Raw genomic sequence first — 27,356 nt, 5'->3', positions numbered from 1 at the left:
GGTCCTCTAGTTGATATTGAGGCCAGTCAACTGTACAGAATCGTTTTAATTGGCTCTTAGTCATCGGATCCGCACCAAATACCTTCCAGTTTGCTAGAATGCACTCTAGGGGCGTACACCATGCCCTAACCTCTGAGCTCTGTCCCTGTCCCATACCTACAGGGTAACTCTGGGCGTCCCCAGGTTCCAACAGAGCATATAATCCGGATTTTAAAAGGATCCTACCTTATCCAAGGGACCGGTTCTTCACCGTGGCCCTGCAGCTGCTCCTCCCCCACGTCTAAGAGACCGGTTCTTCACCGCCATCCACAACAGCTTCTCCACTATATGAGTGCGTTGCACCGTTGTGCCCTCTGGGGTCGATCAAATCGCGTCTCCTCCGAGGCCCCCGATGAACTCACCGGTGCGCGCTGGGCGTCGGTTCTCGCCGCAATCCTTGACCTCCAGGAGGGGTCCGGGCAAGGCTAAACTGCAGCCTCGAGCCCACCCAGGGACGCCAAAAGCTGTTGCCGGCACCCAGTGCCGAGAGGCTGAACAACAGCTTGAGTTGGTTCATTACCCGGTGTGCTACACCCAATAATCACAACGGGGTGGAGAAGCAGAAAAGTTTATTTGCAGCTGCAAAAAGGTACAGGGAGAATAAAATCTCAAATCCTGCACAACAGAGCAGGAAGTTACACAGGCTTTTATACATCCTTTTTTCCAGCATACTTATCCAATAGCAAGCTGCTCCAAGTATCCATATAGCCAGCCAATCCAGTTCCCAGCTAGTTCCCTGATTCTCTGTATCATTTGTTAAACTATACATAAAGCTGCTTTATTCAGCATTGTTCTTCCATATCTCCCCTGTTTGGCCTTGCTTAGTTTCAGGCAGTCTGACTCTGCAACATACTGTTGCAGATTCTCAGCATAACTGCTGTGTGTGCCTCCAGGCGGGGGGGGGGCCAAGGACACTTGGGCCTAGCACACAGAGCTGCTGCGAGTGCCTCCAGGCAGGAGGGGGGGGGCCAAGGACACCGGGGCCTAGTGCGAGGGGGCTTCATCGACACTCGTGGTCTTCCATCCCCTCGAGTTACCTAGTGGCCATGCCCCAGTGTTCCCAACAATTGCTTAAAGGTCAATTATAGGGGTTTTACACTTCCCTCTAGAGCATCTGATACTGGCTGCTATGGGAGACAGGAGACCAGATACAGCTGTGTGACTAATGTATTGCAGGTATTTGCAATATTTTTCTCTTCCCTCTCCCATGGAATAATTATTAGTGAATAATTTTTTCCATCATTCGATCAGCTCTAATATGGCAACTACAATTAATAATTATTTTATTTTTTATTATTTGCATTGTCGTAGCCCCTAGGAGCCACAGTCATGGATGAGGGCCCCATTGTGCTAGGCACTGTACAAACTCAGAACACAAAGATTGATCAGGCTGCTGCTATGATCAGACCTATACTAGGCCTACACAGAGTGTGGCATTATATACGAATATATATTCAACAACTGCCACAAGGCAGGAGGGAACCCAGTGAATGCTGCTAACAGTGCTTGGTGTGGGACATGCCCCCCTGCCTCAGCACCCTGGCTCTCCTAGATAGATACCAGCCCTACAGCTGAAGACAAGGTTCTATGGTTGGTGAGCATTTAGGAGTCGGCTGCTGATTGCTCCTGCCTGATTCCGTAGTGGCGCCCAGAGGACAAGAAAGAGTCGAGGGGGGCGGTTCGAGGACCTCGGTTATCAATTGCTCAGGACTGTCTCTACCCCTCTCTTTGGTGACGTTCCTCTCTTTCCCGTCCACCTGCCAAGACGCCGGTCTCCTATTGGCTCCGGCTATTGAAGGCCGCTGCTGATTGGCCTTCCCGTGGGCGCAAGCGAGCGAAGCCCTTCCATCCTCCCCCCAGCGGAGGAGGGAGGGAGGGAGGGAGCGGGCGGGGGGCGGAGCCCGAGCGGTGCGGGGAGCGGAGTCGGTCGGGCCATGTCGGCGGCGGAGGGCGGCTGGGACGGGAATCGGCGGCGGGGGGGCGCTGGAGGCAGCGGCTCGGGCGGAGGGTGCAGCGGGGACGGGCCCGGGGCGGCGCCGGCCGGGGGGCTCCTCAACCGCTTCGTCCAGCTGCCGGCCAGGCCCCACCTGGCAGGTGAGTCCGCTCCGGCCTCCCCCACAGCGCCTGGGGCAGCTCCGTCCCCCCTCCGTGAGGCAGCTCCGCCCCCCGCGCCCGTGGGGCAGCTCCGCCCCCGAGCAGCCTCCAAGCGGGGGGGGGTGTGACCCCATCTGGGGGTCCCTGATAATGCGGGGGGGGGCGCCCCACCGCCATGGCACTGCCCCACCTGGGGGGGTGGGGGCTGTCTGTGCTGCCCCGAAAACGGGGACACGCTGGGGCGCGATCGGCTTGAAATGGGGTGGGGCTGTCCGTGCTGCACTCATGGGTCCCTCCATCTTTCAGCGGACACAGGCCTCCCATCCAATCCCTAGGGTGCTGCTGGGGTCCTGGTTTCACAGCCGGGTCCAGGGAAGTACTGAGAGGTCCAGTCACTTGCCCAGGGTCTCTCACAGAATCCTAAAAACAAACCCTAAGGACTGAGTCAAGCCCTTTAATTGCATGAGCTGTGAACAGACTGTGTTTGATCTCAAAGGTGCTTTGCTACTACAGCGATGGACCAAGGGAAAGTGCCTGGTTAGAAAACCAGACACTGAATCTGCGCAGCTGGAAGCAGAATCTATATGCTCTGACTTTAAGACTGCTCTGTCTTTGGCTACAAGATCATTCTTTCATTGTATTTGTCATTAATGTAACTGACACCAATTCAAATTATCTCTTTCTGATGCCAGCAACATACAGTAGTAACACTGACAGTACCAGTGTGAGCTGCAAATTTAGGTGTAAAGAATGTTGCATCTACCAAAGAATGAGTAAAGCAGCTACAAATTACCTTCATACATACTACTGTTTAAAAGGCCAGCACTTTTCATAAATATTTTATTAAACTTTAAAATCAGCTCTACTAAATTTGTCTTATAAGACAATCATATACGTTTGGTTCCCTTTAGGAAAAAGAAGAGATAGTATCCCTGTTTCTTTCAGTTGAAACCAATTTTGCCTAATAATGTGAAGTCACTAACTTCCATTGTTTTCAGTGGATGTCAGGAGCCTAAATACCTTTGTGGATCTGGGCATAGGTGGCTTCAAAAGAGTTAATCTGTTTGTAAAGGCATTCCTTGTCTTTTAAAAACAAGACTTATTATTTTCTACAGTACTATCTGTTCTTTGCAAATGTCAGAGATCAGGTTGAGCTGTCTTGGCAATGCACTCTTCCGATGGTCCTGTTGATTTCTGCTGAATTTAAGCTTTTATAGTTTTGGGGGAAAAAACTGAATGTGAACTGTTGGAGGGCTGTCTTCCTGAATCTGTAGAAAGACAAGCAATCATTATGGAGAAGCGTGAACTATCCCTGTTTATCTCAATGTAGTATTTGCTCTGAACGTGATTGGTAAAAAATGTCAAACTTATCTTGGCTGATCGCTCTTGCAGAAACATCCAGTGATTGTGGATATGGTTTGGGGGAAAGTTGTGATAACCTACTCAGTCTGATACCTACCAAATGTTTCCATTCACAGATCTCAAATGTTGGCTGGTATGTAACTATTTGCTTTGAGGTGTTTGTACATCCAGCCAATTTGCATCTTCTCTCTACCATGACATCATCTGCCCTGATTTAACTGCCCTAGATTTCCATAAAGTAAGGTGGGATCCTTTTTTGAGTAGAGGTCATTGACATGAATTTATGCCAAAGGCTCTTAGCACACTGTGGAAGGTGGCACATTTGCTAAGGCTTTGCAAATCTTTCTTCACCTTCAGTAAGCCCTGTATTCTGTATTATTTCATACAGTTGTGTGTTTTTTTTTCTTTTGTTTTTGTTTTGCTGGGGGAAGGAGCTAAATTGCAGAAAGTAGAACTAACATTACAAAAGTGAAAGTGCTCTGGGATATTTTCTATTCCTGGCTCAGCTGCTGATTCATTGTGACCTATGGAAAGTCTTAACCTTTATGCCAGTGTCTGCATCTATAAAATGGGAATACTTTTCTCTTTTGAGATCCTTTCAGGAAAAGACTTGGGGGAGGAAGATTAAAATTGTACTTATAAAAGTAACTTGTTCAACAAGGGAAAAACTCTTTGAAGTAATAAAGTAAAAATTCTTTAAAATCCATTGTAAAAGGATTATAAAAAGAGTCATACTGTATCTAGAATCTGATGCAAAAGTCATGCTGATAGACCTGTATTAAGAGAGCAGATATTTGTCCATACAGCAACTGCCAAAAGCTGTACTCGTAGCTTAACAGTTAAAGCTGACTTGAAAAATTAATCCTTTTTGCTTCTCTTACATATAAAGAAGGCCTGAGGTCTTAGAAGGTGGGGGGGGGGGGGGGTTTGGGGTGTGTGTATGTATGTGTGTGTGTTTGTTTTCTTGGAGGATTTCTTGGCTGCGGGTTGGGAATATGAGTTCTTGTATCTTAATTGAATGTTTGGCATGTGGAGAAAAATTGTCTGTGTTAAAGATTCAGGTATTTGCTAGGCATGGAAGATTGAGATATTAACAAAGAGTTTTAAATGGTCTGATGAAAATGTCTTCCCTTCCTCAGTCTTACTTGGCTTTCACTTTCTTGTGATGACACGTCACTAATTCAGTAGTCAACATAGTCTTCTGTGGCAGACAAAATCTGAATATCTAATGTGTCTTAAAAAAAGAAAGAATGTCAAGCCCTTCAGACTTTCTGTATATGTCATAAGGAAGGAGGAAAATAGAGACCACCTTGTTTGCAGGTCCGGTTTAACATTCACAATACAAATTCTTCCCTGTCCCTCTTTTTAGACCCTAACTTACTCCTGTTTATTACTGTATTTACTTGGTCATTCTTTTTGTAACTAAGCATTACAAATACTGCCTGACCTGCTTTATGACGGGATGCAAGCAGTATCCTGTATGATCTAAAGTTTCTTGTTTCTTTTTTGTTTCCCATATTTGGGATTTTGCCAGTGGAATGGGATTATATAAAATTTGTGGAAAGCAACTTAAAATATTCTGTGCAATGTTGCATTTTTTAAGTAACACAAACACAAGCTTTGGGTGAAAAGTTTTTCTCCTTCATGCACTGGTATTCTGAAAAAACACAATTCATACATAATGATAATTCTAATCTAAATATCCTATGAGATTCTTGTGTGTGAGGCTTATGGCCAAGCTGATCAGTCAGTCAACATTGTTTTCAGAGGTTTCCTTTACTCTTAATGCTGGGATATTGTGTCCACTATAGTCCTGTAACTATCTCACTAATCCTGGAAGGTACTCCGTGATCAACTGCACAACTTAAAAATTGCCAAGGTGTCCAGCTGTGATGGAAGGTTTGGAAGATAAGTTTGAGGAACAGAATGGAGAAATAAGCATGTTCACCAAGTCTTGAAGTGCTGCTTCTGTAGCCTGATCAGATTCAGTGGGGATAGACATCTTAGAAATAACATAAACAGAAGAGACAGTTACAATTTCTAAAAAGGTTGAGGTATTGAAGCAGGAAGGAGAGGAAGTTGAGTCTTAGGCCTTGTCTGCATGGGACTTTTGAACGTGTTTGCATTCTCTTGAATGGGTTTTAACTAAAACAGCTTCAAACTTGGTTTGTCTGGCCACTGTTGAAAAGCTGAAACTGCCTTAAAAGGTGAAGGTGGGACCTAAAAGTCGGTATCAATTTGCCCTTTAATTGGTGGTTTTGCGAGGGCTAAAACTTTGGTTTTGTCTTCTGTAGGGGTCATGCTCCACAGACCTTGCTGATGTCCTCCAGCAACAAAGAAGAAAGTTGGAACTTGACATTCCAAATTTTGAAAATGTGGGTGGGGAAAAGAGTATTGAGGGCATGTTTATGCAATGTAAAGAAGCAATAAAAAGCACAAACAATTTTTACTTTACAATTAATCTTCTAGAGGATACTACACCTGGAAGAGTAGGTTGAGCAGTGATGCAAGTTGTGAAGGGAGATGTTGGAATTGCCATCCTTGGAGCTATATGAGGCAAGATCCAGACAACTGTCTGTCATGCTCTAGGAATAATTAAATCCAGCTATGCTGGAGGGGGGTTGATCTAAATGATCTCTTAGAGGCTCATTCCAGCCCAGATGAATCTGATACTTGCTTGTAAAGTATAAAGGATTCATGGTTGTCCTTGGAAACCATGGGGATCCATATGCGAATTGTCTTAAAATATATTTGGACACTGGTCCCTCACAAGAAAGTCTTCAGGTGTTTCAGATAGAGCTTAACTCTCCAGTTAAATGTCAATATTCCTCATCTGTATCCAGTTGTTTGCTGGATACAACTTTAGGGAAATGGGAATGAAGTGGAATGTGAATACTGAAAACATTTGCATCATGTGACCCTTACCAGGGCTGAAAGTGAGGGTTTAATGCTCTTTATCAGTGCATGCTGTCTTTAATTGGAGTCCAGCAGCCTCTTTTTGAATTCTCGTGCTCTCAGTTTTGGCAGCCTTCCCATTCTAGGCTGGAAAAGTGTGAAACTTACTTTTTATTTCACTGACCACTCTAAATGCTTCGACTGGAATAAATCCTGGATGTTGATCCATTTCAGCTCAAATGCATGAGACTCTTGTATTCCGTCAAAGTGAGGAAACATTTGTAGCTTTGTTTAAAGCAACTAAAACTGATCACAAATTTTACTAGTTTATACAATACTGTGAGCCTGAATCTGGATTGCCTCTCTTACAGCTTTTGGGTGGCTGCCCTTCCATGCTTCTATTTAATCATGGAGTTGCTCTAAGAAACTCTCCATTTCCCGATAGTTCAGTCTTCAGTCATCATAGGATGACTATGAGCTGCCAATGTGATATGGCTGTGAAAAAAGCTAATGTCGTCTTGGGATGCATCAGGAGAGGTATTTCCAGTAGGGATAAGGAGGTTTTAGTACCGTTATATAAGGCACTGGTGAGACCTCACCTGGAATACTGTGTGCAGTTCTGGTCTCCCATGGTTAAGAAGGATGAATTCAAACTGGAACAGGTACAGAGAAGGGCTACTAGGATGATCCGAGGAATGGAAAACTTGTCTTATGAAAGGAGACTCAGGGAGCTTGGCTTGTTTAGCCTAACCAAGAGAAGGCTGAGGGGTGATAGGATTGCTCTTCTATAAATATATCAGAGGGATAAATACCAGAGAGGGAGAGGAATTATTTAAACTCAGTACCAATGTGGACACAAGAACAAATGGATATAAACTGGCCACTAGGAAATTTAGATTAGAAATTAGACGAAGGTTTCTAACCATCAAAGGAGTGAAGTTTTGGAATAGCCTTCCGAGGGAAGTAGTGGGGGCAAAAGATCTATCTTGCTTTAAGATTAAACTCGATAAGTTTATGGAGGAGATGGTATGATGGGATAACATGGTTTTGGTAATTAAATATTCATGGTAAATAGGCCCAATGGCCTGTGATGGGTTTTTAGATGGGGTAAGATCCAAGTTACCCGGGAAAGAATTTTCTGTAGTATCTGGCTGATGAATCTTGCCCATATGCTCAGGGTTTAGCTGATCGCCATATTTGGGGTCGGGAAGGAATTTTCCTCCAGGGCAGATTGGAAGGCCCTGGAGGTTTTTCGCCTTCCTCTGTAGCATGGGGCACGGGTCACTTGCTGGAGGATTCTCTGCTCCTTGAGGTCTTCAAACTACAATTTGAGGACTTCAATAGCACAGATATAGGTGTGAGGTCTTTTTTAGGAGTGGTGGGTGAAATTCTGTGGCCTGCATTGTGCAGGAGGTCAGACTAGATGATCATAATGGTCCCTTCTGGCCTAAATATCTATGAATCTATGAATCTTTGGCTATACCAAACTTTCACTTTTGGGGCAAGTTATCAAACAGTCCACCGTCTCCTAATAGTGGAGGAGTCAGCTAGACCTGGTCTAACTGAACATTATAATGCAGCACTTTCATTTTATGTTAGTTGGAACAAGAATGATGGCACCTTGGGTCCATTTTATGCTAGTGTCTTCATCACAAGCAGGCAACACGTACGGTAGAAATCAACCTCCAGCTGTTTGTGTGTTGGGACTGTAGATAGCAATCACTGGGATAAGATTGCATGAAGTGTTGCAGTATTGTTTTTCTTGCCTAAGTATTGCTCAATTTCAACAAGCCGTTTACAATGCTTGGTGGGACAGATTACAGTGGTTTAAACAACTCATCTGGAAAATGGTGTATTTCACCAGTAATAAACGGTTCAGGTGCCTTTCGTGAATTTAGTTAAGCTGCCATGGTCATAATCCTGGATTGTCTTTTAACGTGTCTGAAGAAGTTTTGTTATCTACCTATAACGAATCCATAAGCATTTGCAAGTCACATACTGCACCAAGGCACTGTTTTGTGCTACCTTTCGAAGAGTTGTGATATATAGAGCACCCACTTCTGCCTGCTCAAGCCTTGAAAAGTTAATTGAAAATAAGCATGCTGCATGTGTGCAACATGCCTTTCAAATGCTTACCTTGTTCAGATATAATGAGGCCATAGCTCATCCTTGAGAATTAAAGACCGTGACAGCTTGCGTTGGATGCTCTTTTAGGGCTTGTCTTTGCTGCAAAGTTAACTTTAGTGTTGCCTCAAACTAGAGTCTTGTCTACACACACACAAGCCCTTAACTCAGGCCTGGTGGTGCTTTTAACTTAATTTGGCTGGCCCAAGAGGGAGGATAGGCTAAAACCATTAGTGAGCACAACTTGTCAGCTGATAACATAACCACTCTGTAGTGTAGATGTAGGCTAGTGCTACCCAAGTGCTGCTCATCCTCCCAGTTCCTTCACACACTTTGCCCCATGTGCTCAGAAAAGACAGAGCGGTTATCTCATGATTTGCTGAGAGAGAATTAATTGAGCAGTTTTGATTATTGCAACACACACAGCCCTGGGATGTGTCCCCAGAAGTCTTAGTGTCGCAAACAAATGAGTGCAACACTGGTGGAGATGCAGCAATTTGAGTGCTGTAGCAACCAGTGTGGTTGCTCTGACTCAAGCTAGATAAACTCGAGAGGAGTAAGTGGAGTGTAGATAGCTTGAGTTAACAGCAGTGAAGACATGCCCTAAGAGGGAGTGTCTTGCATGTGTAGAGAATGAGAATTCTTGTGGCCAAACTTGATGCAACTTAACGGGGAAGAAGACGTTCTTCAAATGCGCAAATGGCAGCTAGAAGCCTAAGTGCTTCTGACTTTGAAAATCTCCCTCTATCTTTCTGGGACTGCAACTAGGGTGACCAGATAGCAAGTATGAAAAATTGCGACACTTTTTTTCCAGGCGGGGGTGGAATTGATACCTATATAAGACAAAGCCCCTAATATTGGGTTGTCTGGTCACCCTAACTGTAACAAGTAGACCTTACAGGCTGCTACTGACTCTTATCTTGCTCCTATTCTTTCCTTTTTACATACTGTAGTTTCTTTCAAAGGCGTAATGAACAAACTGTCAAGTGAATTGTCTGAAACCTACTGTCTATGCAATAGATCAAAGCAAACCATAAGCATTTTGTGTCCTGTACACACAGATCTGGATAAACTCAGTGGATTGTGGGGAGGGGATGTTGAAACTTGAGAACTAGAATTCCAATTTCAGGAGTTGCTTCTGTAACACAATCCTTTCTAGGCCAGTAACTGAGTCTCCAACTAGAGAAGGTGAGTGAGGTAAAATTCTAAAATGCCCATGGGAGGGGTTGGAAACTAAACTGATGTGATTTATTTGCAGGGGAAACGTCTTTGTTTAAGCCTGTGAAAATAAAACAGAACAAAAATAATCTAAACCCTCCGCTTTTGCTTCCATGGTCAGAGGAAAACTTCCCTCACTTTGATCACCCCTCTGGTAAGAGTGCTCCCACAAGCAGCACTCTTTACGGTGGCGTGGCATTTTTTTAACCAGGTGTGCTTAAAATGCAGTTAGCATTTCTAAGCCTAGAGCTGCAGGCAGCCATCTTGCTGAAAAGATTATCACCTGTGACTGGCATTCTGAGGGCCCTATGAAAGAGACACTAACCCAGTCTCCATCCTGCTTCAACAGTGAGTTCCGATTGCTTAAACGTTGTTAACCGTTGTTAAAGTGAGTTAAAAACTGATTTAGCCTCGCCTGCCTGCCTGCAGCTCTAGGCTCAGAAAGAACTGTATTGAAAAGCCTTGAAATGTGTTTTATTTGCCGTGACAAGGAGTTCTTACCGTGTGAACACCGATCCTGTTCGGCTGAGCAGAGAGAGTGCAGCTTTCCTTTAAAATTGGACACCTGTGGAAGTTCTACGTCAGCTTCCAGTAAAACCTGATGATTTAGAGCAATAATATGGCTGCCTTTGTGTGGCTCTTAGGGCTATTTTTCATTCCTATCCTGGGATTAAACTCCACCACACTGCATTCGAGTTTGCTTGTTGACTAATTTCTTATCCCCTGGACTCTTGATCAGGAGTATTTTTCATTCTCTGTTTACAGACACCTGATAGCTACAGGGCAGTAAGATGCAAGTAGGGCGTCCATCTGTGAAGCTTGGGTAATATCTTGCTGAGAAGCTCCTCCCTCTGGCTGCTGGGAAGACAGTGTGTGTTGAGGCTCCTATCAAGGTGCTGTTCCCTGGACTCTGCTCAGGGTCTCCATCTTCTGTATCTGTCTGCAGCTAGTAGCTGGCTGGGGATGGAGAAGTCACGTTTCTGGACTGGACAGAGCTTGCCAGAAAGAGCTTTATTCCTTCCCCCACATCCCAAGCCTCACATCCTAGATGTGGGGTTGGCAACATCATGCCTCTTTGGGGAGAAGGGGGTGTATCCTCTTCCCCTGTAAATAGCTCCAGCCACTTGCACCTCAGCTCTTCCCAACAAGGGGATGAAACAGATGTGATTCTGATCAGTTTCACTTCTGTCCACAGGGTTCCCAATAGCAACCGTGAAACTGACCAGGTTCTTGTCTGCTTCTTGGGACAGCTAAAGCACAGTAGCAAGCTGGAGTGTTGTCTCCACAGATTTAGGAAGACAGCACTGCATCAGTTCCCTCTGTGACGATAACTACCAGGGCACTAGGCTTAGTAATTCAGTTTAAGAACAACAAAACTTAAATTCTGCAGAAATTGATGGTTTAGGCCCCTTTCACTCACTAGGAAAAGTTTAATCTGAGTCGATTAATTATTGTTTTTCAGTTAAGCTCTGCTTTAACAACTCAGTCCTGTTAAAGGGACACTGACTGGATTTCCGGCACTTGATCTCAAAAACAAGATTAAAGTGGCCTCCCTTTTGAAAATGAAAATCCTAATGGAAGAGTTAAGGGATACTGCGCAAACACCATATAGTACCTCTTCATAAATCCTAACTAGGGGAGAGATTGTTAGCTTATGGGGCAGTTACTACTCTATTGTATATGTCTGGCCAGTGGCAGGATGCCAACGTTTCTTTTCCTGAGATTAAAAAAAGATAATAAAATGGAAAGCAAATTGCTTTGTCCACTAAACTTGTCGTCTTGCTGCTCTGCCTGAGGTCCCTCTTACTGTACATTTTTGCTGCCTGTATTCAGTGGTTGAGTTGCTTTTCGTTGTGCCTTGCAGTTCAATTATATATGAAAAAAATTATACAGAGTGGTTGAAATATGGGTGGGAAAAAATCCAGTTGACTTTAGAATGCAGTCACGTCATGGAAAAGTGACTTGATTAGTCCTAACTTAGAACCCTTTTGAGGTATGGCTATGTGGCAGTATTTCAATGTCACGCTGTTTGCCTGAATTCTTCTCCTCCTCTGAAAGTTCCTGATGCCTTGCTTGGTTTTATGTCAACCAAATTAGCTTTGGAGCCTTGAAACTGGGAAAGCAGAACTGACAGTCCGCTCTGCTGTTCAGAACTTTGTACTTTGAAGCTATTTTGTGTAAATCATTTTTTTTCCCCCTTTGGTGCATAAATTTCAATCACTTCCTTTTCTGATATTCATTGCAATGAACCATGCAATGAATATGCTTCATATTATACTTGCATAATGCAGGTGACAGGGTAAAAATTGGAAACTTTATATCCGATGTCTAGTACTGGAGTTTTCGTCTCTCTCGTACTTGGGTGCAAATTGATCTAAGGCTTAGCAGAAATGGTGTTTATCAGAGGGTATGAGTCAGTTTGTTCTGCATAGCATGGCTGTGCCCTGTCTTTTATACCCCATTGTATTGTAATATCATGCCATCTTTTCCCAGACATCTGAGAGTAGAAAGGGCTAGTACATTATGAAGGATTGGTTGCCTAAGGAGCCCAGGCAGGGAACATTCTTCTCTCCAAAGCCTTTGGCTTCACATATACTTGAAGCATACTTCTAAGCAAAGTAAAGAGGGGCTCTGGGTTCCCCAAGCATTACCTGTTTGCATAGAGTGGCAATCCTGTACTTTAGCTTCCAGACTACTGCTCTAACAAGATTTGCTAAAAGGAGTAAAGGAGATAGTGGTGAAGTGGCGCTAGTCTAAGATTCAGTTATTGTCAGCTGGTGGGGTGATAGTTATATTACTAGAGTACGCGGAGGAACCAGTCTGAATTGAGGTCCCCATGGCAGTGGACTCCGTCAACATAGTAAAAGGCAGCGCTCTGCCCTAAAGAGCTTTCTAACTCCTTCAAAAGACAAAGCAACCAGGTAGATGCTGTCCACAATGGAGAGGGTATGGGTGAGGGGTAATAAGAATGGGAATGCATTGGTACCCAGATGAGCAGTGTGTATGAGGGATAGGTGTCAGGGTGTTTTAAAGATGCAAATGAAAAGTTTAAGGAGTAGCTGTATAGTCTGAAATTGAACTGTTGGTTCTAAACTGGCAAGAACCTATTTGGATGGTAATGTTGGCTTCTGATGTCTTTTTCTGTTTATCTTGGCAAATAAACCTCTCTCTGTTTTTAATCTCTTTATGAGAGAGATCTTGGAATGACTCATACAGATATGTGGATCCAATCCTGCTGTTGCTTATTTATGCAGAATACCCATTAACTCCATTGGGTTCTGCGTATGCCTAACCAAGGATGGAATTTGGACTCCAATCTATTTGTATCTAAGCACTCCTTTGACAACTTCCTGATTGATCTGTAGTTAATCTGGAGCTTTATTATGGGTTAGTGAGTTTTATTTTACTAACTTTAAAGGTGAACTGGAAAAAATGTTTGCTTTTTTTTGTGTTTGCTTTGATATTCAAAAGTTTGAGATTTTTAAAAAATTTTCTTTTCTGCTTGTCTTTTACATACAAATACAGGTGGTTTATCGTCTTCTTTTCCCTGGAAGACTCTATGGACAAATGGAGAGATGGTAGAATTATGTTATCAAAAATACCAAGGAAGTAAAGGGGAAGTGATATTTATTCAAGCTCTAAAACCAATTTAATTCAATGCCTGACAAGCAGTTGAAAGACAAGGTTTTTTTGTTGAAAAGATTCCATGCCCTGGACCTTCCAGTTCTTTGTTCTCTAAAGAAACCTCCAGCAAAAAAATGAACAAGGAAGAGAAGATGCTTCTGACTTTAAACAAATGAATCAAAAAACTCCTGTTAGACTGTCTTCATTATAAGCAAACCAAAAAGGATCGATGTTTCAGTTTTTCCTTTGCAGATCACCTTTAAAGTATCAGATAATCTTAATTCAATAAAGTAATGTAGATTTGAGGCCAATAGCCTTTTGGTTACTGATTTAATACATGTATCAAGTGACTCTTGTTTGTGCACTAACATTTGGTATAGTTTCTTCATTGGCTAATAAAATTTTATTGAACAAGGATAGCAGTATTGTATAGGAGACCAGTCCTGGTAGGCAATTGTCTTTCATGGTAATAATGGCCAAAATGTAGCCTGTATGCAATTTTCAGCTTACCACTGTCGCATGCAAAAACCTCTTACTTTGTTCAACACACATGTTAGTGTATGTTACTCAGCTCTGCAAAGCATTTCAGTTACTGTAAATGCTTCCTTTGCAGTTCCAGAAGCATGAAACCTTGTCAGCAATGCAGAGTAAAATGTTAAGTGTGAGGGGGAATTGAAAAGGGAAGTTGGTCACATTTGTTCTGTTATACTCAAGCTTGGGTCTCAATACCTGGAAGAGATTTGACAGATGGTTAAAATGGGAGCTATGTCTGTATCAACAGAATTTGAATGAATTTGGCTTGATGTTTATTTGGCTTGACTGGTATCATCTGATAATAAGCGTGGATCAAACCCACTTTTTCTTTGAGTAATTCTCACCCCAGTGCTGAGATCACATCGCTAAACCTATTTGTTGACTAATCCAAATTTAACCAGTTGGCTTGGATTAGTGTCACACATTAATCCTGTTGGCCCTGTAACATAGGGTGTGTTAAAAATACATAACTGCATCAAACCATTCCAATGATTTGCTGTAGGGATACAAATGGAACTTTTAACAGACTGTCACATCTTGTTAATTTCCGTAATGCTGCCAAATTCATGAACACATTGGAAAGACACCTGGGGCTGGTGAACTTGAGATATGTTCCAATAACTGTAGATATTGAATGTGTCAGGATTATACTACTTTCCACTAATCTAGTCCATATCTGGTGATTTCTCCCTGTGGTGAAGAGATTGATTAATGCAGATAACTGAAAAACATGATTCAGAATACAGAGTAGCAGCCGTGTTAGTCTGTATTCACAAAAAGAAAAGGAGGACTTGTGGCACCTTAGAGACTAACCAATTTATTTGAGCATGAGCTTTCGTGCCGCAAGTATGCCTTTTCTTTTTGATTCAGAATAGTATCCTCGGGATCCCTCTCATCAGTGTAATGCACACGTGTGCCACAGATGGAGCTAATGACAAGAGTTGTCACCAGTTCATTGGGTTTTATCTCCTACTTGCTGCTCATTGGCTTTGTGAGTGATGAGTGCTATGAAAAGCAGTTTGAATCCTAGAAACAACATAAAACAGCTGATGAGTTTTAGCCACAAGGTGGCAGCACTCCACTACAGATTACTGAATTTGATCAGAACAAGTAAAAAGAACAGGAGGACTTGTGGCACCTTAGAGACTAACCCATTTATTTGAGCCTAAGCTTTCGTGAACTACACCTCACTTCATCGGATGCTCACGAAAGCTTAGGCTCAAATAAATGGGTTAGTCTCTAAGGTGCCACAAGTCCTCCTTTTCTTTTTGCGGATACAGACTAACACGGCTGCTACTCTGAAACCTGTCCGAACAAGTGTACGCTGCACAATAGTGGTACCTTCATCTGGCAGACCTGGAACCAGTTTAAGCACATCTGCTTCTTCTGGGTGGTAAAAGCTGTTAACCTTTCTGGACCGGTAGTTTACATCATGTTAGTGATGATGCTTTATATTTTTCATGATTCTTAACTTGCTGCTGTTATTGCTGAGTGTGTGTATCTGACTCATTGCTGGTAATTGTGGTAACAGGCTCTAAGAAGAAAATACGATTGGTCCTAATTAGACGCTTCCCTCGATCTCGTCCCATCCTAAAGGTCCGTAAGAGGTCTTTCAGAGCAGGTGGGTGGCGCTGATCACCGATCACTGTGTGGGTGATGGGAACCTCTTCTAAATTCTGCGCTTTCCAAATGCTGCTTAAGGAGTGCTTGTGGTTTGGGTGTGTATAAGCACGGGTGTTTAAAGGTGTGCTTGGTTCATATCAGTATGTTGCTTGCTGATCTGACTTTCTAAAATGGGGAGTTTTGTGAATTGCATCTTCGAAACGAGCACTTTTGTACTCTTGCCAAATCACTTTGTATGTGACCTCTATCCTGTGTAGAAAACTGATAATTGAAATGCACTAGATCCAGTCGTCATGAGACCTGCTACATGTGCCTTAGGACCTCGGCTTCATTCAGCAAATGGGCAGTTGTTCAATGTTTCTCTTTACTCTCCACATTCAGTATCAGGCCCCTGCTCTCATTTACTGTACACTATCCAAAACCTGCACTGAATACAAAATTAATCATTTCCTCTTGGGCATCTCTGTGGCAGTCTCCCCTTAGGATTTGTGTTTCATAAACACTGATGAAGTTATCTTCATGACACTCTTGTGAGATTACGTGGTGGCATTCCCATTTTGCATGTGGGAAACTGAGAGATTAAGGCCAAAATTGCCAAATCTCCTAGGAGCTGCTAGGAAGCCCAGAGATGGAGCATCCTCAATAAAGAATGTTTGGCGAATGTAGCTGCTAAACTCTGACTCTCTGAGCATATGTGAACTGGAGTTTTTTTCAGTTTAACTTGGTCAGATTTGGGCAAATTCTCACAGGCACGGAAAAAGGCACATCCTTGACCCAGGGTGACCTTCCTGCCAAATGTCATCTCCCTGTGCCAAAAGCATGGTGGGGCTCCAGCTTCTCAGTGATGGCTGGAAGAATTTTTTTTTTTTTTTTTAAAGGCCCAAACACTGTATTTTTCCCCTGCTCTCTTTCTTGGAAACAGCTGAACTGTTCTAGCTGAAATTTATATATAGAAAAGCCAGAGGCAAACACCTGGCATGGGAAATTTCAACTCGAAGGGCTAAAATTATCAGACCCTGGTTTTGGTTATTTATAAAGGAAAGTGTCAGGCAATCTGAGTTATAGGTGATACTATCTTCACTGCCTATCCTAGTGTCAGCAAGCTGGGACTTCGCTCTTATATGGGTGTAGCTCTTGTATGTTCAGCTCCAGAGCATCTGACTGCTGGAATAAATTGGCCCACTGAGTTAGAAATGCAGTTAAAAGGCCTTTCCTTGGGTAACAGCCCTTTACTCTGAACTCTTTCTACCTTTGCTTATCCAGAATGTTGTTGGAAGAGGGGCTCCTAGGGAGAGACTTCCTGCAGTTAGCTTTCCTTGCAACAGGCGGCTCTGGGGATGTTTTGAAAGCCGCAGAAAGTGATGGTTACCAGTGGGCATTTCAGCAAAATGGTGGAGTTAGAGAAACACAACCGGCTATTTTAGCCACGTCGTCTGTGGCTCCAGGTCATGAGGAGGAAGCACGCTGTGTGGTCATAGCTGCAAGGCTAGGCCTGATTCGCCGTGTGTATTGAACTAAAACAAGCTGAGCATTGTTTTTGGATCGCTTGTCCATGGGCAGTGAAGATTTCTAGTATCACTCTCCAGGAAGAAAGTGGCTGTCCCAAGTCTTAGCCTGTGGTCTTTAATCTGTCAGGAAGATGTAAAATTGCCTCTGCTACCGAGCTTATTTTGTTTAGCACTCTCCTTCCTCACCCCAACATTTTAGCCACTAATCTGAGGGGGATTCATGTGTTGGCCTGTGCTGGGGTTCCCTTCCGTGTGAGTGTGGAGTGGGGCACAAGGGCAAAGGGGGGCGTACAGGAGAGTGAATCTGAACCTGCGTTAATGACAGCTCTGTTGCATGGTGGCAAAGTTGTTGCTGCCTAGTAGTAGGAATGAGGCCTACGCAGAGCATGGAGATCCAAATTTTATTTGGCACCAGCATGATCTTCAGTATGTGGTGTCGCCTTGGATTTGCCCGCGCCCTGCCCTTTTTACCTTCTGCTCTAGGGAAGGAGCAGGCATGCGAAGGTCTTCCATTTGGGGAGGTACGTGTCCATTGCCTACCCTTTCCTGTAGCCTGTGTTCTCTCTTGGGTTCCCGACTGTGCTCCAGGCAGTATTATTAAGGTCTTTGTGTTGGTCTTCCAGGGGATTGTTACTGTGCTGTTCTGAAGCTTAATTTAGTTAACTGTTTAACTCCGTCCCATAGATGTGCAAGGTGCGAAAGACACACACAAGCGACAAGTCCCTGCCTGAAACACAGCCCCACAGGAGCGAATGATAAAGCGTAGTGTAGGAGTTAAGGAAGAAGTGAGGCTAAATCATGATGTGTTCACTGTTCCCTCCCAACATTTTACTATAAACCTTTGGGACAGTGTCTGGAATGAAATCCGAGAAAGGGAGCTCTGAGGAAGGGTTTGAAAGATCATGGAGGATGTCCTGTGTATAACAGAGCATCTGAATAGGCAAGGTCCGATTGGACGAGTAGAGTAGTCTAGGATGAGATGTAACATGCAGGCCCTTGAAGACAAGGTGTTGAGAGAAGACCTTTTCAGAGAGGTGGATCTTCTCATAATGGAAATATCAACTCCTTAGCACGTGCACGCACGCAAGCAAAAAATAATAATTGCCATTTAACTCTAGCTGTTACAGTTGGAAGCTGAAATTTCATCCACTGCAGCGTCCGCCTTTGATCCCCCAAAATATGCAAACCTAGCTCCTTCCTTCCTTGGCTCCCCAAACCTTGCTTTCTCCCTTCTGTATATGCTTAGTAAAAATAACTTCTTCCTGCTCCAGGCCACCGAGCCCCACCAGCAAGGAGCGGCCATCGTTGTGTAGCAGATAACGCCAACCTGTACGTGTTCGGAGGGTATAACCCGGACTACGATGAGTCTGGCGGGCCAGAGAATGAAGACTACCCTCTCTTCAGGGAACTTTGGCGATATAATTTTGCAACAGGCGCATGGCATCAAATGGGCACCGAAGGCTATATGCCTAGAGAACTAGCATCCATGTCACGTGAGTACAAGAATCCAGTTGCTGCATGTGAAATCTATTCTAGTGGAATGCCCTAGTGCTGTGCAGATCCAACTGTGTAAAGACAGTGTGGTGTAACTAGAGCACAAGAGAGAAGTGAGAGAGCTGTGCTCTGTTTTGACTCTCCCATGGACATGCTGTGTGTCTGTGGGCAGGTCACTGTTACTGTTGTCCTCTTTCACCTCACCCACCTGCTTCCTAATGAGCGTTTTTAAAATACCTGCCATAAATCTAAAACGAGTAGTGATTCTGAGTGCCCACTTGAGACAACTTGACAGGGCCTGACTTTCAGAGGACAAGTGCCCAGCGCTTGCTGAAAATCAGCCCTCTCTTAAGGCATCCAAAAATTGACCTCCCAAATCACTAGCTGCCCTTGAAAATGTAGGCCCCGTCACCATAGCAAGCAGGCACTTAGCTTGGGCCTCCTTACCTTTCTCCTGTGCAGAACTCCAAGAAACATTAGCTCTTCGTCCTCTCAACAGAGACAATAATAGCGCAGTCCCTTTCCATTCTCCCAGAGCGGCGTATGACCCAAACCTGTGCTCCTTTTTTCTAGTTGTGTTGCATGGGAACAACCTGTTGGTATTTGGCGGCACCGGGATCCCATTTGGGGAGAGCAATGGGAACGACGTCCACGTCTGCAACGTGAAGTACAAGCGATGGGCCCTACTCAGCTGCCGAGGGAAGAAACCCAATCGAATATATGGACAGGTACCAAGTGAAACCTAGGGTGCAAAGGCAACCCTTATTAAATAGCCTTCTAATGCCCCAAGTGGATGGGGTGCAACTCTGCCCCACTTCGCTTAGAAGATACGCATGTGCGAAGCTGCCTGTTCATTGGACGTTCAGTGGTTCTTTGTCTAGTGCCTTCCCCCTCCCCTCTGCTTGTGGCCAGGCCTGTTGTCCTTCGAAGGGTGTGTCTACACTTAAAGCCCTACAGCAGCACAGTTGCAGCGCTTCAGGGTAGACGCTCTCTACAGCGACAGGAGGGGTTCTCCCGTTGCAATAGTAATTCTCCTCCCCAAGAGGAGACGGTGTGAGGTGGACAGAAGAATTCTTTTGTCGACCCTGCTGTCTACACCAGGGGTTAGGATGGCATAGTTACGTCTCTCAGGTGTAAAAAATCCACACCCCCCACCCCCCCGGGAGACAAAGCTAGGCCAGTGTAAGTTCCCAGCGCTGACCAGCCCTTGGACTTTGTCAAAGATCAAAAGTATAAGGTCAGAGGCTTGTCGGTGGTAGAGCAATAGGAATTGACGCTTGGAAGTTTTAAAGGAAGTTTTGAATGGAAGTGGATTGGCCAATGCAGTGTTAGTGCATCAAAGTCGACCAATGGAAGGGAGCTTCTGTGGCTGTTTTTTGTCTGTTTCTGTGGTGTGGGAACTTCAGAAGATTTTATGCTCACAAACCACAATGTCAGATAGAAAAGTCTCTCTCTCATGCATCTAATATTCTTATTTGTAAACCACTCTTTTGGTACCACTCGTGATAAATCTTGGATTAAATAGCCTGGTATGGATGAGCACAACCGATCCCCATATGCGCACACATAGCAGATATCATCTCCACTTGCATCTAGGTACTGTCCCCAAGTGCGGGATGTATAAAGCATATTCACCATCCCCAGTTCGGCACTCACTGAGCTGCAAGATACTGCCTGTGTGCCAGAGAAGCGTCCACATCTCTGCTATGGCCTGGGATCATTTCTGCCACCTCCTTCTGACCACACCTTTGCCCAACGCTGTAAATGGATGGACATTTAAAATACTCTCTTGAATTGTAAAGGCTGCCTCATCTGCTATCTTGCATGTGTTGTTTTCAATGCCCAGGGTTTTCATCCTTGTCACTGATACATGCTAACTATATGTATGTGATAAAAAGCTAACCATTCTGGTCGTTGGTCAGCCCTGTATGGACTCACAAGGTTAACTGTGGTTGGACTTGAACATTCAAACAGCCCCTAGTGCACTGATCCGTCTTTTTTTTTTTTAGTGCATTCAGAATTCAGCAGTTCTCAATGCCTTGCTTGCTATTCAGACTGTCACTTTCCCTCTTTAAATCCTTCCACTTACTTCATTTTGCCTCTCCTATCAAATTTAAGCTTCTCGATGTGACACTGGGAATGTTCTGTAATATTTTTTCTGAAGCTGGTGTGTGCCTCAGTTTCCCCAATGCGCTGCAGGGTTGCCTGGGGGTGGAAAGGGTGGTTTGCTCTCTGCAGAGGCTCAGAGACACAGGTTGGAATGGCTTCTAGCTGTCTAGAGCTTAGGTCCCATATCAGTGGAGTATCTGAGAAGACTGGCAAATCAATCGTCAGGACTTCGATACCTAGCAATCAACGACCTTAGATGGCCCACCTCTCTGCAGGAAGCCAGGCAGTGTTTGCCCTGGTGGAGATCAAAGGACTGGGAGGGCGCTAGGGGGTGGTTAAGGGTTGGGTGCTGAGGGCTTCTGGGGACACGCACCTGAGCTGGGACAAAGAGGTCAGATGGACTGTGCTGTACTCGCTTTTCTCTGTGCTCCCCGTGTTCCCATGGACTAGTAAACTCGTCGGTGTTACGGTGCCAGCTTGGTGTCACTGCAGATGCCGATGGAGGAGGTTCTTTGCTCCCTACGACTGTGCAGGTCTCCCTTAGGGGTCTGCCTCAGTTGGACTCGCTAAACGGAGCTCCCACGGTGCAGCAGGGCTGCTGATGGCCCTGCTGTCCAGGCTGAGGAGGCGGTGAAGCTCTGGAGCAAGCGTGGGACCCCTAGAGGTCTAGCACACTGAAGGGGTTCTGCCTAGAGACTGTTCCAAAGCTGGGGCCGTAGCGCCAATCTTGTGGATCTGTGACACTCTTCTTCCCCTTCAGGGCACTGCTCCATGTTACTTGGCTACTCTCCTTTCTTACCACTCTGCCAGGAATCCTGTCTCATGCTCCCCATCGCTCATCTTTGCCTTCTCCCAGGCGGCTCCATAGGCTCAGAACTCCTTTAGCCCCATGCTCCAGGTGCCCCTCTCCTTTCAAGTCCCCTTCAAACTCCCTCCTGCTATAAAGCCTGCATACGATAACCTCACCCTACAGTGCGCTTCAAGATAGAACCAGTGCAGTAGGGGGTTGCCTATTTAAAATGTAAGAAGCCCCTCTGGGTAGGACTCAGTATGTTGGTGATTAACTGCTGCTGAGGGACCAGTCTGGAGGGCCTCAGCGTTACGCTAAAATGAAAAGCCTTGTTCTAAACCAACTTCTCGCCTTCCCTTTGTTGGGTCTGTTCATGCAAATGTCGTCATTGACTGACCAGTACTGAGCAAACGACATGCTGGTTTATGGGCTTTGATATGGCTCTTTCTCCATGAAGGTGCACTCATTTCCCTGTGTGGAAGCCACCCCCACCTGCTTTTCTCCTGTCCCCATTTTCTGGGAAGTAGCTACCTGGCCACCTCTACACTGACTCCATTAGGCCCTGTTGAGCAGCTCCTGGCTGCCTCTTCCCCTCCTCTGCTGCATTACTTCTGGAAATGTGGTTTTGTAAGTGATAAAGGGCCAGTTTTCTAGCGTATACATGGGTCATGAAGAACGGGAAATCTCCCCTTCCTTCACTCACTGAACTAACACGTCACTTCTAATAGGCCTGCCTTCTTTCTTTCCTTATCTTCCAGGCTATGGCTATCATTAATGGATCCCTATATGTTTTTGGAGGAACAACTGGTTACATTTATAGCACAGATCTACATAAATTAGACCTTAACACTAGGGAATGGATACAACTGAAACCAAACAACATGCACTGTGACATGCCAGAGGAGAGGTGAGACGCTGACGGTTTTATATGCCCTGCGAGCTTTCGTTTGTTCCAAGATGCGTATTTTGAAAGGAAATTTATGGTAGACTTGATACGAAAAACTACTCTGCTCTAATGGCAGATGCATTATCTCAAGAGGGCTTTGACTAGGGAACACACTGTAACTTGTCTGAAGTGGGAGAAACGGAAAGAGCTAATGGGCACGTTTATTAGCAATAGTGGTGTGTGTCTGAAGACTTGCACTTCTGGTATACGGATCCCAGGAAGGAAGTGGCAAACGCCTCAGTCTTGACCCTAAAACTAGACTGTGCAACACAAGAACAGTTGCAGTGCTCTGGGCTGGCTGGTGGGTGAAGTGTGGGGGAGGGAAGGAAGCTGTATGTGACCCATCTCTCAGCTGATCCTGTAATGTGATGTCCGAGATCAGAAGAAGATGGAGCTAGGTTTATGCAGGACAGTTGCAACGATACCGTACTTCTCTCAGGACTTGGGTTTGCTGTCTGGGTTGCTTGTGAAAGATCCCAAAGCACCCAAGTAAAACTCCTGCCACTGCAGACTGCTTTAGGACAGCAGGTAGGCTGTATCAGCCTGAGCCACTCAAGCTAGTCGTGTTTAGAATAGCTTTTAGTGCCGGACTGCAAGGGAGTTATCAACTTCTTGTGATGCTAAATGGACCTGGCTTTGCACCCTCAGGTACAGACATGAAATTGCACATGATGGGCAGAGGATTTATATCTTGGGAGGTGGAACTTCCTGGACCGCTTATTCCTTGGATAAGGTAAAGAGATCAAAATAAATAAATGGAAAGACCTAGGCATTTGGCAGTGGAGGGTTTGAGACAGAGCAGGGCACAATCAGCACTCTCTCTCTTCATCCCCAGCATGTCATCCTAGTTTGACACTAGGGAAGGTGATAAGAACTGGGATAACCAGAAGAAGGGAGAAGAGCCTGTTATAAGTGTACTCCTAGGGAAATTCGGTGCAGCTATGCATGCGCAGAATTCATGTCCCGTGCAGATTTCTTTGCTTCCCTCCGGATATATGACTTTTTGATGAGGAAGCAAAGGGAGGCCACCAGAGCAGTCATGCGCCCCTCCCCAGCAGCATAAGCGCATTGTTTCAGGCAGCCAGCAGAGACGTAAATCACTGCGGGGGAAGCCCCAAGAACAGGCCCAGCACTTGCGCTGTGTCAGGGTCAGGTGCACCCTCACTGCCAAGTCCATGTCCTGGGGGGCGGAGGGACTGCAGGGTGATCTCCCACCTCTGTGCAGCCGGTCGCCTGTGCTCCCCACTGCCATGTTGGAGCCTCCCCATTTATTTATTGACCAATAAAATTTGCAGAATTTTTCTTTTTTTGGTGGCGAATTCCCTCGGGAATATAAATGGCGGCGTGATTAAAATGTTGACTTGTGAAGGAATGAGTGTACTACCAATTTGTTGTGTTGAATCCCAAATTAAGAAGTCATTTGGTAGATTCTCAACAACCACAGCAATTTCCCAAAGTAACTTGTAGTTCTGTTGAGAAGGATCAACTTAATGTGGTTAAAGGGAAATGATGTTCTGCTCGAGCATCTTTCCAGACGTACCATCTGTGCCAAAATAAGGAGGCATTGATTCATTAAAAGGAACGGAATGATACTGGGATTCAGGTGTGTGTCTGACTCTCTCCTATACTCCACCACCCCCGACTTGTGCTCCGTTTCTAATGGTAAATACTTTGTCTTCACTTCCTCGTTTTGTGGAGCAAATAGGTTTAGATGCCAAGACACTTGATGGATAGGGAGAGGACTCTAAATGATGCTACATTTTCAAAAACTTTTTCTTTGTCACAGTTCAAATGATTTGTCCTCATCTCCCTGTTCTTTGTGCTTCGTATCTTTCTTCCTAGATAAGTATATCTTGATGCAACTAACTACTGCTGGGAGGGGGGGAGAGGGGGAAATGATGTTAAACTCTGCGCTTCTTGCCTTCAACTGTGGGATTTCCTCCCCTGCCCCCCTCCAGACTAGATTTAACTATTACAGACAGTCACAACACACAAGTTTGACAGATACTTTTCTGCCTGGGTTTTATTGTGGGCACTGTTTTGTGATATCTTTTTGTGTCAAAACCAGGGTGAAAATGATTTAGAGTGGCTGGCAAAGGTAAACCATTCTTGGCACTGCTTTCAGAGTAACAGCCGTGTTAGTCTGTATTCGCAAAAAGAAAAGGAGTACTTGTGGCACCTTAGAGACTAACCAATTTATTTGAGCATAAGCTTTCGTGAGCTACAGCTCACTTCATCGGATGCCTACTGTGGAAAATACAGAAGATGTTTTTATACACACAAACCATGAAAAAATGGGTGTTTATCGCTACAAAAGGTTTTCTCCCCCAACCCCACTCTCCTGCTGGTAATCGCTTATGTAAAGTGATCACTCTCCTTACAATGTGTATGGTAATCAAGGTGGGCCATTTCCAGCATTTCTGACCTGGAAATGGCCCACCTTGATTACCATACACATTGTAAGGAGAGTGATCACTTTACATAAGCGATTACCAGCAGGAGAGTGGGGTGGGGGGAGAAAACCTTTTGAAGCGATAAACACACATTTTTTCATGGTCTATGTGTATAAAAACATCCTCACTGCATTTTCCACTTTTATGCATCCGATGAAGTGAGCTGTAGCTCACGAAAGCTTATGCTCAAATAAATTGGTTAGTCTCTAAAGTGCCACAAGTACTCCTTTTCTCTTGGCACTGCGTATGGCAGCTGAAGATAGTTTCCTGATGCTTTAATGTGTTGCATATCCTCAGTTGTTTCTGTCCGTGTTCAGTGGGACTGAAGGATGCTCAGCACCAGACCAGGATTGGGTCTTGTGCCAGTAGCTGCCTCTCCCTATTAATTTTATCCTGACAGCACCATATGAGCTAATGTGTCACCTTTGTCCTCCTTAAGATCCATGCATACAACCTTGAAACAAACACATGGGAAGAAATTGCAACGAGACCTCATGAGAAAATAGGTAAGTCTGGGATTGCAGACCTCTTACTCTTTTATGTAAAATGGATGGCAGGGAAGATTGCCTCCTAGTAGCAGATGGCACTCAGAAATTCAAAGCCTTTTGTAACGCGGCTGTGTACAAACGGGTCTGCTGTACCTAACTCCACTCACTTTGTTACTCCAGCAGTTGGAACAAAGTGGTCTGAAGTCTTTTTAGCAGTTTTAACCTTGTCGCAAACTGGTAGAGTTGTAATGGTCAACCCCTCCCCGGAGACAGAGCCAGACTGGCTTGTCATTTTCCCGCTCCTCCCAGAAAAGTCACCCCCCCCACTTCCAGAGTCTCCTGCCCCTTTAGCAATAGGGATCATCCTAGCTTACAGAGCTCTGACTCCTGTCCTCTTATAGCGATCCAGAGATCAGAGCTCAAGGTGGGGGGCTGTGAGATGTTCTCCCCTGCCCCGGAAAGTGGATTAGAGTCACATTAACCACGTTGGCCCTTGTGGCCTATTGCTGAAACCTGAAAAGTGGAGAATTTGGAGATCATGAACGTGGCAGCCATGTGGTGAAGATCTTAAAAAATCAGATTTTTTTTTTTTCTCCCCCAAATAAAGGAACTGGCTTATAGCTGTATGACCCAGCACTGAGCTGTTCAGTGGCATTTAGATTTCTCAGTTTGATATTCATGACCATGCTCTTTTTGCAGGTTTCCCGGCAGCCAGAAGATGCCACAGTTGTGTACAAATAAAAAATGGTAAGAATAGCAATTGATCTGTTTCAATGCCTCATGTACACTTAAAGAGAACTTGTCCCAGCAGTGGTAAGAAATGGGATGGCCTGGTCTCTGTAATATGGGAAATGCTGTCTCAGATCCTACAGGAGACCCAAAGAAAAGCAACATTCGGGGGGGGGTGTAATAAAGGGTCCAATCCAGCAAAATACTTGCCATCTTCTGTGGGACTGAGGACACAGCACCTCGTGGGACCAGCACCAGAGACTCTACAGTTTATCAAAAACCTTAACTTTCAGTGTCAGTGAAGTGCCACCAGCAGGAGGCGATAATACACATAGATGTTCACAAGAGAATTTAGTTCCTCCTTGTGCTCAGTGGAGCCAGCTGGATGGAGCTTAAGGAGTGTCTCTTACTACTCCCAGTCACTTTAATTTCTGGAATATAACATACTTTATTTATTACAAATATGATTCTGAAGAGTCCAGAGCTGTAATTATATGCAGCATATAAACTACCATTTTAGGTGGTGATTTGTCTTTGAGTGTATTACAGCCTCAACATATACAGCACTTTACAACATAGCTGATAACATGATCCACACTTACCAATGAGAGCCCTTCCTCCGATCTGCCATTAACCTGGCTGCCCCAAGAAAAGAGGCAGAGTCAGAACTTTGAAATGGAGTTCTTAGAGGGTTTATCAGGCACAGGGGCCTTTTCGTGATGGCCTATAAAGCTGTGTGCAGATTAGATTAAAAGACAGTATCAGAGTTGAGCCTGGAACCGCTCATGCAGTAACAAATGAGAGGCCATTATATAAGCTTGCAAAGAAAATGCATTGAGCTTTCTTGGCCTGTGGTGGTGGAGGTTTCTGCTCTCTTCTCTCCACCCCCTCCAGGTGATCTCACTAGAAATCTTACTTTGCTCCATTGCAGAGTTTGCAATGTAGCCTTGGAGAGGGGGGAGGGCAAGCATATGAGATTCATACTCGCTCCATGATGAGCGTTGGCCTAAAGCCATGAACCGCCTTGTGAATTGCCTCTGACAAAGCTGAGATCCTCTCTGTAGCCCCAGCAGTCCATGTGACGCTTCTGCCCTTCTAGTTCAGCAGCAGCAGCCATGCAAGCTGGTTAAGTAATTGCTCACGTGCAACTTCTGAAGAAATTAAAGTCAAAATAGTGACTCTCGACGTCCAAGTCTTTCAACTGAGGCTTACATGTTAAAAGAAATGGGAGCCTAATCAAACCACACCACAATTAACCTAGTCTCAGGTTGATTTTAAGACTTCTTTTTTTTTTAAAGCAGCAACCCTTGAGCATGGGCGCTGCAC

The 27,356-nt window shown here is 44.7% G+C and overlaps 1 protein-coding gene across 5 annotated transcripts in view; it reads left to right on the top strand.

Annotated features, from left to right (window-relative positions):
- Window positions 1–1,937: 1,937 nt before the first annotated feature.
- KLHDC10 (kelch domain containing 10) overlaps window positions 1,938–27,356 on the top strand; it is a 35,043-nt gene continuing 9,624 nt past the window's right edge. For 3 of the 5 annotated variants that reach the window (XR_012156866.1, XM_073328922.1, XM_073328921.1), the window contains exons 1-8: window positions 1,938–2,133; window positions 15,422–15,511; window positions 18,293–18,514; window positions 19,089–19,243; window positions 22,173–22,321; window positions 23,009–23,093; window positions 25,253–25,319; window positions 26,001–26,048. Coding sequence is in view for 4 of the 5 variants with exons in the window: in XM_073328922.1 (XP_073185023.1) it covers window positions 1,974–2,133; window positions 15,422–15,511; window positions 18,293–18,514; window positions 19,089–19,243; window positions 22,173–22,321; window positions 23,009–23,093; window positions 25,253–25,319; window positions 26,001–26,048 (976 nt within the window). In the remaining variant the exon portion in view is untranslated. The remainder of the gene's footprint in view (window positions 2,134–15,421; window positions 15,512–18,292; window positions 18,515–19,088; window positions 19,244–22,172; window positions 22,322–23,008; window positions 23,094–25,252; window positions 25,320–26,000; window positions 26,049–27,356) is intronic. The other 2 variants (XM_073328923.1, XM_073328924.1) reach the window with 2 other exon arrangements.

Source organism: Lepidochelys kempii, chromosome 1 (genome assembly GCF_965140265.1).
Source record: "Lepidochelys kempii isolate rLepKem1 chromosome 1, rLepKem1.hap2, whole genome shotgun sequence".
In the NCBI taxonomy this organism is placed as follows: domain Eukaryota; kingdom Metazoa; phylum Chordata; order Testudines; family Cheloniidae; genus Lepidochelys; species Lepidochelys kempii.
The sequence above is the reverse complement of the archived record's forward strand: the minus strand, read 5'-3'. Positions and strand labels throughout refer to the sequence as shown.